Here is an 11,926-nt window from a genome sequence, read left to right on the forward strand (position 1 = left end):
AGTCATACATAATAATAAAAAAAAATAGTTAAGACAAAGATCATCATAGTTCAGTTAACGGCAACTGGGCTCGTGGAAAGCCAATTAAGGAAAGATGGAATACACTGAAGATGCAGCCAGGACAAGACTGCCATCTGGGATGAGACTATGATTCTACGATGGGAGTGCCTGCTGTGCCACTAGAATGCTGGGCCACTAGAATACGGAGCCGGAAGTGTCCGCCAAAAAAGACAGCCTGCTGGGCCAAGGCTGCCACTCCTGGACAAGACCACGTGCCAGACCACTGGAATACCTTGACGCCGAAGATGAAGAAGACCTGCATATGGGGACAAGACCTACATGCCGGTACAAGACAACCATGCCAGGCTGAGACTGCTTTTCTCCTCCTTCAGGCACCCAGCCTTAGCTGTGGGCCTGGAGCCTCAGCCTAGCCTGCGAGTCCAGGCCGGGGAAGTCAGCCTGGGACCTGTTCCTTGCTCACTGGGAGACCCTGGGCTGGGGTGGAGCATGGCCGGCTTGTCCTGGGATTGCTGCCACTGCTACCCAGAGGCCTCCTCCTTCACCCGCCGGTCTCCAGGCTTAAAACAAAAGGAAACGAAGAAGAAAACAAGAAAAGACAAAGAGATAAAGTAAAAAGAAGAAAAAGAAAAGGAGTTCATGTATCTCAGAGCACAGAAGGGCTGGAGGAGATCAGAGATAAAAAGGTGATGTTAAAGAGGCAAAACAAGGATGAGAATTTTAAAACAGGTGTTAACTAATTGGGAGCAAGTGTAAACAGAATTGATGAGTGAATGTCATTTGATGCAAGTTAGAACATGAGCATCAGAGTTTTAAAAGACCTCAGTTTTGCCAATGATAGAAAGTATGAGATCGGCCAAGATTTCATGAACTAGCCAAGTCTAGAGATAACATAAGCATGGACGAGAGCTTCAGCAGTAGAAAAGATGGCAGAGATTAGCAATTCTTCAGAATTAGAAATGGTGATGATGAGGACATGTGATCAAAAGACTATCTTGGGGCTAAATATGACACTGAAGTCACAAAACAATCGAGGTCAGCATTAATAGTTATCGGAGGAGGTATGGCATCAGTGACATGGGCATGGAGTTTTTGGTTTCAGTCTCCCCAGTAATTATTTGGATCATTTCTGCTCATCCAGTACTTGATGTCAGACAAGTGATCTGACAGCTTACTGACTGTGGAGGGTTTAAGTGACATGGTGGTGAGGTAGAGCTGGGTGATGTGTGTGCACATATGGAAATTGATGTTGATACTCTTAAATAACCTCTCTGAGGGCTAGTTTGTAAATGAAAATGGGAGGGGGCCAAAGATAGATCCTAGGGAGATATTAAAGATAGCGGGAATGGAAATGTAGGATTGGAGGGGAGATCAGGAGCAGAAAGGCCATGGAAGAATTTGAAAACAAGGTTGATAATTTTAAAATTCCTGGACCAGGAAAAATGTAGATCACCAAATGGAAAAATAAGGGAATCTTGGAACAAGTTATGATACAGGCAGCAGAGTTTTCAATAAGCTTATGTTTGCAAATATTGTTTTCCACAATCAACAATACTGTACAATGGTGCAAATTATACACCTTTTTAATAATATTACAAAAACTCTCATGTCTCATCAATATATCAATACAGGTCAGTTTTAATTGCTAAATATTCAACAACCCAAAGACAACACCTAGTTCCAAGTATGATCTTTCTGTCCCAATAACTTGAGATGCTTAAGGTGCCAACACTTGACAGAGAGCTGAGAAAGCATAAAATAAGAAAAGGCCATTGAACCTTTACATTTACAGCTCATGCATAATCTATCCAATTGTGTGTTCTATGTGACCTGTCTATTTAACTTTCTATGCAAAAGTATCTGCCCATCACCAAAACCAATTTATCAAAATTCAATTGATCCCTATTGACTCCATGGAAAGCACTGATGGTTTCATAAAGGAATTAGCACTTTGTGCATTGAAATCATATATCAGAGATGAACATGCAATCCGTGCTGATGCACCCAGTGAAGTACTGAGAGTGAACTGTAACATTGGAAATCTGCCTTCTCAGATGGATGTAAAAAGAGCCTATTACAGTATTTCAAAGAACACCAGGGCATTTTCCTAATGTTCTGACCAATATTTTTCCTTTAATTGATGAAACTAACAGAAGCAGATTTTCTGCTCATTATCAACTACTGTTTTATGTTGATCAATGTAGGCATAGATTGGCTTCAGTGTTTCCTAGATTACAAGTGATTACACTTTAAAATATCCTCAACTACCTGCAAAGCATTTCGCGTTTGTGAAGTGTTTTACAACTATGGGTCTTTATTTCACTGTAATGCTTTGGAATTCTGCTCTAAGACAAGTTTGATAACTGACCAAAATTTAAACATACCTCAGTCACAATACTGGGGAATGTGCCATTTTCAAAAACCCACCCATCTTGGCATGTTGTAAGTGGTAGATCTTGGGATCCATTCCGAATAAACAGCAGTGGATTTTCACAGCTGCCTGAAGAGGAATTCCAGTCAATATCGTATTTCTCGCACTGACTATATGAGGAGCTGCCAGATTGCCCCACAGGTAACGTATAATTCTTCTCCTGTTCCAGAGACCAGTTGCATTTATCTCTCAGCTCAGTCACCCCAGGACTCCTGCACCAATGGTCAGGAGTAACTGCTAAAAAAACAAATCCAAAGTACAAATGGGAGAACATCATCGATGACAGATATATCAGAAAGAAAACCACCTTTTGATATTGTCCAAAACCCCCTATTTGCACTAAAACATCATCAAAAGTCGCCATTGCAAAGGAGAATTTCCAGCCAGAACTCAATAGAAGAAGCTTCTGATGGGGTGAATGTATCCACAGATCTGTTTATCTGCAGACTATCAGCAGCTTTGTATTCTAGCAAATGCCTGGAGAGCAAAGGTCTACAAATTAACAGCATAGATCAATGGTTTATTCTGTTAATAAGTGAATAGAGAAGCTACTTGTCACATTTAGGATGGAGATAATTTACTTCAAACCTGAAGTAAACAAACAAATATCAGTGATTCCAATATTGTAAAAGTGAAAAATAAATCAATTTGGTTTGGTATATGAATTACTTGATTTTAGCTCTCGTGTCCTAATTTCTCAGTGGCTACTGCAGTCCTTAGTGAATCCTGCACCGTTCGAACTGTCATCTTTCCAATTACACATTCATCCAAAACTCCACTTGACCTGTTAAGTGAATGTGAAAAATTCTGCAGCCCCATTTAAAGAATTGCAGATATGACCTCCCCAGTGTCCTGGATTTTATTAATTCTTCAATCGCACTTAAAACAAAGTTTTTAAATATTCTCTTTGCTGTTTGTGGGACCTTGTTGTTCATAAATTGGCTGTCACTTCTTCCCATATTGTAACACTTATATGGTTCCTAATCATGAAAGATGTTGTGTAAATGTAAGCCTTCCTTTATTAAATGAATTACTTAATCAATAATAAAGCCTTAGAATTGATGCCCCAACTTAGAGCATCAACTCCGTCCACTCATCATATCCCATTCAAAATTTGACAGAAGGCAACAACTCTGTGTGATGGAACAAAAACAGAAGTTGCTGGAAATGCTCAGCAGGTCAGGCAGCATCTGTGAATATAAAATCAGGGTTAACATTTCAGGCCTAGTGACACTTCCTCAGAACTCAGTTTTGAGGAAGGATCACCGGACCCGAAAAGTTAACTGATATTTTCTTTACAGATGCTGCCAGATCTGCTGAGCATTTCCAGCAACTTCTGTTTTTGTTCCTGATTTACAGCATCTGCAGTTCTTTTGGTTTTTAACTCTGTGCGATGATTTGACATGGCACCGTCAGTATATCTGAGCTCAGCATCATGATAACAAATAAAAAGGTAAGCTGAAACCATCCCGAAAATAATGTTAGAAATTAAAACCTGTTGCATAAATAGATTGGTGACTGTAGAAGAGTGAGATAAGGGAACTAATCCAGTTACATTGTGGTCAGATTGTTATGCCATGTCTCTTGGTTTATCTTAAATACGTCTCTGATTGCCAATGTGCACTTTTAAACAAAGACTATGGAGACAGTAGGATTCAGTTCACTGGACAGGTATATTGCAACACTGAGATTAGATGGATGATTAAATGATAAAATCAAAGGTCAATTTTCTAGCTGAACTTTGGTTCAGAATCTCCTTATAAGGGGTCTAACTTGCAAAGCATTTACACTGAAGTCACAGTCCTTTGTGGTACTTATTTTAACATCAATGAATGAGTTTCAAACAAAAGCAAAATAACTGCAGAGACTGGTAGTTAAAACAGAAAAAGCTAGAAATATACAGGAGGTCTGACAGCATTTTGGAGGGATATTAAGATATGAACAACTTTTAAGCAGATACAGGGAAAATGAGTAGTGGGTGACAATGGAAGTGAAATCTCATAAGGGAAAAGTCTGTGGTGCTAGAGGGCAAGATGTTAAGATGACAGAAGTGCTGATGCAAAGCAATATTAGGTGTTGGTGTGATAATAAAAGATAGCTGCAGATGAGGTATGGATGGTAACAGAACAGCATGAAGGAAGGAAGCATGTGAAACTTGGTGATAGAAGATTTCCATGTTCCGGAATATGGTAGGTAGACCCCATGATTGTGGCAACTAGAAATGCAAATATTTTTAAAAAGCACCCATTTAAACAGTTACAATTATATCAGTTAATTATTTAAACATTAACAGGTGTATTTACTAAAAGTAAAATACTGATGCATTTAGTTCACTCTGAAGTTTAAATTATACAGTCATTCCTTCATGTCCGTGAGGGTTCCATTCCTGAGAACCTCTGCGAATGATGAAATTTGCAGGTGCAGACCTTATTTAAAAGTAGGTTAAAAATAGTTTCAAAATTGTGGCTATGTGTTTTTCCCCCAGGATGCTGAATTTTGTTGTCACGTATTTCTTGATGCGACAGGTCAATTTGCGAATCCTGATTTCATTGATACAGAGGATTTACTGTACTTATCAAAGATGAAAAGGAATAAAAGATAAATCTACAGGAACAACTGTAGAAAAATCTTAGATAATATCCTCAACAATTATTAATGCCTTCCAAATAAAAGGTCACTTTTCAAACCAGTTTTAAACGTTAACTGCAATATATTAATGGCAAGACCAACATTCATCGATTAACTGTTTAACCATTTACTAATTTAGATCCCCAGTGGCAACCAGCAGGCTGTGTACCAATAGAGGAACCCCAACCAAGCACCAGCCTGTACCTCCTCCACTCTACAAGTTTCAAATGATCCTTTGCAATTACTTATGAATTGTGATAAAACTTAAGCCACAAAGCAGGAGGAAGGCAGTATAAAGTCTTGTGACTGACCCCATCCTCCTTCATTTGATGTAATCATGCCACAGAAGAAAGAAAATCAAAACTAAACAGTGGAATGAATTCAATGGCCAAAGCTCTCAAAGGCTTCAGACGACAGCATAACATTCCTTAACACAGTGGAGAAAGATTTAGAAATCATAATTCAGTATTACGCAGAAAGTTTGGAAAAAGTTCTGTGTAGACTGACAAGAGATTCCATTTATTGCTATTTATTGTGGCAACACATCATCACACTATAATCATGTAGGACATTGGAAAAGAATTAGGCTATTCAGCTTCTCAAGCTTGTTCTGCCACTTAGTCTCCTCATGGTTTATCTATTTATTGATTCTATTTTCGTACCTTACATTCTAATTTTTAAACCCTTTTCAAACAAAATTCTATCCATCTAAGTTTTGAAATTTCCAATTAAGCCAGCATCAAAGGTTTTTGGGGGGGACAAAAGATTGAGATTTTCGCTGCCGTAACATAAACCCAGTTTTCAACATTTGGAAATTAAACATTACATGGTCAAATGTTTTGGCTCATGGGTCACAAGGCATTTGGATAGATGTCAAAGTTAATAATTTTAACTCAGTGACCTGTTAAAATTACTTTTCTCAAACTCAGAATGACATCCTTTAGGAAAGCAGGTGAAATCCAATTTGTTGATAGCTGTTTGCTCAGCCTTAAGACCATAAGAAATAATAACGGAAATAAGCCTTTTGGCCCCTCAAGCCTGCTCCACCATTCAGTAGGATCATGGCTGATTCGATATTCCACACATCCCCTTTCCTGCCCTTTCCTTTGTTTTTATCCACAGGAACTGGATGGCAAAGCCAGCATTTATTGCCCCACTTCTAATTGCTCATGAAAAGCTATTGGTGATCTGCCTTCTTGAACCACTGACATCTGAATGGATGAAGGAACTTCCATGGTACTGTTAGAGTGGGTGTTTCACCATTTTTGCTCAGTGACTGTGAAGAACAATGAGAATAATTCTAAGTTAGGATGGCATGTGATTTGTACAGGAACTTGTATGTTGTGATGTTCCCATGCACTTGCTGGTTTTGTTCTTCTAGCAGACATTGACTTTGATGTAGTCTTGCTGATTTGATGCAGTTTTTCCTGTAGATTGTGCACAATGCTGCTACTGTGAATTCGTGATGAAGGGAGTGGATGTTGAAGGTAGTGTATTGGATGCCAATATGTGGGCTGTTTTGTCCTGGATAGTGTCATACTCCTTAAATGATGTTAGAGTCCTGTTCATTCAGGCAAGTGGAGCCTGTTCCATCACACTTCTGATTTGTACTTCTTTAGATGGTGGACTGCATTACCACCACAAAATCGCAACCCTCTGACCTGTGTTTATGTCTATGGTATTTATATGGTTAATCCAGTTAAATCTCTGATCAATGATAACTCACAGGGTGTTGATGTATAACAAAATACCACTTGGATTTACGTAGCACCTGATTGTAAATGTGAAGCAAGGACATTGGACTCAGTGTTGCTGCTCCAAAACAGCAAATAATCTGGAGATTTGCAGAAATCCTACAAACCCATCCTCCACACCTCCACACCCCAACTCCTAACTTCTGAATTCTCCTGGGACAATGTCAGCAATTTTAACATTAAAAAAAGTTCTAAGGTACTTTACAACTCAGATGTGCCAGCGCAGTAGCAGTCACTTTTATTATTGCTGTAGCAACGTAGGAAATTTGGCTAGCAAAATTGCGGATAGCAAAGTACACACACAACGTTGTAATAATGGCTAGATCATGTGCTTCAAGTATTGGCTGAAGAGCAAGCACTGGCTAGGACACTTTGAAATGTGATTTGAATTCTTTTACACCCTCAGTTTAGCATTTCATCCAAAAGATCATGTCTCCAACTGTGACAACTGTGTAATTCTAATCTTATTTAAAAAGAAGCCTAATCTGACCTTTTAAAATGGACACAGCAACTTACAAGATGGCTCCCAAGAGTCACTTAACTATATATTGCAGATTAATTTCAGCCAGAAAGATATGCAGATTGATATGTTATCTCAACATTAACCACAAAGAGAGACACTTAGAATTTGTTTAACCATTGGTCAACACAATGGATTCTTCAAAAGGCATGAAAATTCAAAGTTTCGGAGGAAAACTAAAAACACACCACAGTGGTACTTTATTACTTTGTGCAACAATTTTTCAACAAAAGTTAACATAGCAGCCATATTGGTCTATATAAAACTGGCTGAGGCATAATTTTGAATCGGACTCTCCAGTAAAGGCTCTAAAAAAAGCATTCTGAGAGACAGGGTTCTCAACCAAAGCAGGCTTACAAAAAGGGTGTTCAGAAATCAACTGTGGTTCTGCCAAGAGTTTAGCCAATCTCCCAGTCTTGGAGTTACAGTGGGATTTGTAACTGCAGAACTAGTGAAGAACAAGGAATCTTCTCTCTGTCTCAAAGCTTGATCTACCAACTGAATCCACCTGGACAAGTAACCTCCAACCATTTGACTACGGAAGCCATCACAGTTGGTGAATCTGACTTCATGCTTTCAACCCCTCGCTCGGAAAGAGAAATCATCAAGCAACAAATAGGTGTACAACAATAACAGACTGATCGTATACTCATCTTTATATTTTATTAGTAGTAGGAGCAAAGTACTGCAGATGCTGAAATTTGTACTGAAAACAAAAATGCTGGAAATCACAGTGGGTCAGGCAGCATCTGTGGAGAGAGCAAGCTAACGTTTCGAGTCTAGAGGACTCTTCGTCAGCCCTGACGTGAAGTGTGGAGGGGGCAACATTTATGCAATAGTCGGGGGTGAGGTTGAGTGCTGGGGGAGAAAGGATTTTGATGGTTCAGATCAAGTGATCAGAATGTGAGAATGGCAGAACAATGGTGTATCTAACTGCCAGACTTGAAAGAACAGACAGTCCCACTGGAGTGGAGGGAGGGGACAGAGGATGTGCTGACTGAGAATACAAGAAGAAAAACTAAAAGAAAGGGAAGAATGTTATTAGTAGCTCCTTTTAATCCCTGTGTCTGCATTTTTGTGAATAACAATTAGCAATAATAATATCGCATTTTTACCTGGTAAATTTTAGCAATATTTGTGTAATAAACAAACATTTGACCTTATTTACACTAAAGTTTAGCTGCTGTTTTTTATTCAAATTGGACGTCAAAAACTAAAAGGAGGCTGAATGAACTATACAAATGTGCAATTTGCAGACCACTTTGTGGATACAACTGACCTGGTCATGACACCAATCATTCAGCACTTCCTTTTACTGCACTGGAGAGTCAGCCAAAATTTCTGTGCTCAAGTCTTGGAGTTACGATGGGATTTGCTACAATGTCACAAAGAACAAAGAACGGTACAGCACAGGAACAGGCCCTTTGGCCCACCGGCCCACCAAGCCTGTGGCAACACATGATGCTTTTTTAGACTAAAAACCTTTTGCCTCCACATGGTCTGCATCCCTCTATTCCCAGTCTATTCAAGGAGCTGTCAAGATGTTTCTTAAACATTGTTATTGCATCTGCTTCTATCGCCTCATCTGGAGCTTGAGGAACATCTCCATCCCAGGCTCGGAGAGGCAGCATCAGAAGAGCAGGAAAGTTGACGTTTCGGGTCGGGACCCTTCTTCAGAAATGGGGGAGGGGAAGGGGAAGGGGGCTTTGAAATAAATAGAGATGGGGGGGCAGATATAGCAGGTAGGTAGTGATCGGGATTGATCAGTGAGGTGGGAGGAGCGGATAGATGGGAGAGAAGACGGACAGGTCAATGAGGCAGGGATGACAATGGGGGGCTGGTCTTGGGATGAGGTTGGGGGTGGGGAGATTTTGAAGCTAGTAAAGTCCACATTGAGACCATTGGGTTGTAGGCTTCCAAGACAGAATATGAGGTGCTGTTCCTCCAGCCTTCGGGTGGCATCATTGTGACACTGGAGGAAGCCCAGGATGGACATGTCGTCCAGGGAGTGGGAGGGGAAGTTGAAGTGGTTCGCGACTGGGAGGTGTTGTCGTTTGTCACGAACAGAGCATAGGTGCTCTACAAAGCGGTCTCCGAGCCTCTGCTTGGTCTCACTGATGTAGAGAAGGCCACATTGGGAACAGCAGATACTACAGACCACATTAGCGGATGTACAGTCAACATCTGTTTAATGTGGAAGGTTTTTTGGGGCCTGGAGGTGAGGGGGGAGGTGTAGGGGCAGGTTTAGCACCTCCTGTGGTTGCAGGGAATGGTGCCAGGGGTGGTGGGGTTAGTGGGGTGTGTGGAGCAGACGAGGGAGTCGTGAAGAGAGCGGTCCCTCCAGAACGTAGATAAGGGTGGGGAGGGAAATATATCCTTCGTAGTGGGGTCAGATTGCAGGTCATGGCCACCACCTTAGTCTGTAAGACTAAGCTACCTCCCACAGCTACCTAGACTACACCTCCTCTCACCCACCTTCCTACAGACTAAGGGGGGGGCCATGGGTACCCGCATACACTGGCTTTATCCCCCGTCTCTTCCTCCGCTACATCGATAACTGTATCGGTGCTGCCTCGTGCTCCCATAAGGAGCTTGAACAGTTCATCAATTTTACTAACATCTTCCACCCCAACCTCAAGTTCACCTGCACCATCTCTAATACCTCTCTCTCCTTCCAGGACCGTTCTGTCTCCATCTCTGGTGACCACCTCGAAACTGATATCTATTTCAAGCCCACCGACTCCCACAGCTACCTAGAATACACCTCCTCTCACCCACCTTCCTGCAAGAATATGATCAACTATTCCCAATTCCTCCGCCTCCGCATCTGGTCCCAAGATGAGGTGTTCCCACTCCCAAACATCCCAGATGTCCTCATATTTCAAAGACTGCAACATCCCCCACCTCATTGGTCGAAAACGCCCACACGTTTCCCGCACCTCAGCCCTCACACCCGCTCCCTGCAATAAAAACAAAGACAGAATTCCCCTTGTCCTCACGTATCACCCCATTAACATCTGGATTCAAAGCATCATTCTCCGCCACTTCCGCCACCTGCAGTCTGACCCCACTACAAAGGATATATTTCCCTCACCACCCTTATCTGCCTTTTGGAGGGACAGCTCTCTCCATGACTCCCCCATCCGCTCCACACTCCCCACTAGCCCCACCACCCCCAGCACCTTTCCCTGCAACCACAGGAGGTGCTACACCTGCCCCTACACCTCCACCCTCACCTCCATCCCAGGCCCCAAAAAAACCTTCCACATCAAACAGATGTTCACCTGCACATCCGCTAATGTGGTCTATGGTATCTGCTGTTCCCGATGTGGTCTTCACTACATCGGTGAGACCAAGCGGAGGCGCGGAGACCGCTTTGTAGAGCACCTACGCTTGGCTCGCGACAAACGACAACACCTCCCAGTCGCGAACCACTTCAACTTCCCCTCCCACTCCCTGGACGACATGTCCATCCTGGGCCTCCTCCAGTGTTCACAATGATGCCACCTGGAAACTGGAGGAACAGCACTTCATATTCCGCCTTGGAAGCCTACAACCCAATGGTCTCAATGTGGACTTTACTAGCTTCAAAATCTCCCCACCACCGACATCATCCCAAGACTAGCGTCCCCCATCCTCGCCTCATTGACCTGTCCGTCTTCTCTCCCACCTATCCGCTCCTCCCACGTCACTGACAAATCCCCACCACTACCTACCTACACTCATCTTTACTAGCTTCATCCCTGCCTCCTTGACCTGTCAGTCTTCTCTCCCACCTATCTGCTCCTCCCACCTCACTGATCAATCCCGATCACTACCTACCTGCTATAACCACCCCCTGTCTCTATTTATTTCACAGCCCCCTTCCCCTCCCCCATTTCTGAAGAAGGGTCCCGACCTGAAACGTCAGCTTTCCTCCTCCTCTGCTATGTTCCTCCAGCTCCACACTGTGTTATCTCAGACTCCAGCATTGGCAGTTCTTACTATCTCTGAGTGAGTTATCACCTCATCTGGTTGCACATTCCAGGCATTTAGCACCATTTGTGTAAAAAAAGCCTCCCATCTCTGCTCAACCTACCCTTTTTTAACTTAAGCCTATGTCTCGTAGTAATTGACATTTCCACCCTAGGAAAAAGACTTCAACTGTCCATGCCTCTCAAAATTTTGTAAACTTCTATCAGTTCACCTCTCAGACTCCAACATTTAAGTGAAAATAAGTCCAATCTCTCCTCCTACTAATACCATCCAAACCAGGCAACATCCTGGTAAACCTTTTCTGTACCTTCTCCAAAGCTTCCACACTCTTCTGGCAGTGTGGCAACCAGAACTGTACACAGTTTTCCAAATGTAGCCTCATTAAAACTCTATACAGCTGCAACATAACTTGCCAAGTTTTATACTCTATGCCCTGACCAGTGAAGCCATATGCTTTCTTAAATAGCTTATCTGCTTATGTTGCCACTTTCAGGAAACTGTGGACTTGTATGCCCAAGTCCCTCTGCATATTAATGCTTCTAAGGGTTCTGCCATTTGCTGTATTGAAATAACTCCATGAAGGCTGGTATCCCGTCACTA

The 11,926-nt window shown here is 42.2% G+C and overlaps 1 protein-coding gene across 1 annotated transcript in view; it reads right to left on the minus strand.

The window, feature by feature from the left end:
• The window catches only part of LOC109917127 (solute carrier family 22 member 2-like), a 34,706-nt gene extending 31,893 nt beyond the window's left edge, over positions 1-2,813 (minus strand). The window contains exon 1 of the mRNA XM_048601071.1: positions 2,403-2,813. Within this exon, the coding sequence (XP_048457028.1) occupies positions 2,403-2,813 (411 nt within the window). The remainder of the gene's footprint in view (positions 1-2,402) is intronic.
• Between the last annotated feature and the right edge of the window lie 9,113 nt (positions 2,814-11,926).

This window comes from Rhincodon typus, chromosome 9, assembly GCF_021869965.1.
Source record: "Rhincodon typus isolate 14 chromosome 9, sRhiTyp1.1, whole genome shotgun sequence".
NCBI classification, from domain to species: Eukaryota; Metazoa; Chordata; class Chondrichthyes; order Orectolobiformes; family Rhincodontidae; genus Rhincodon; species Rhincodon typus.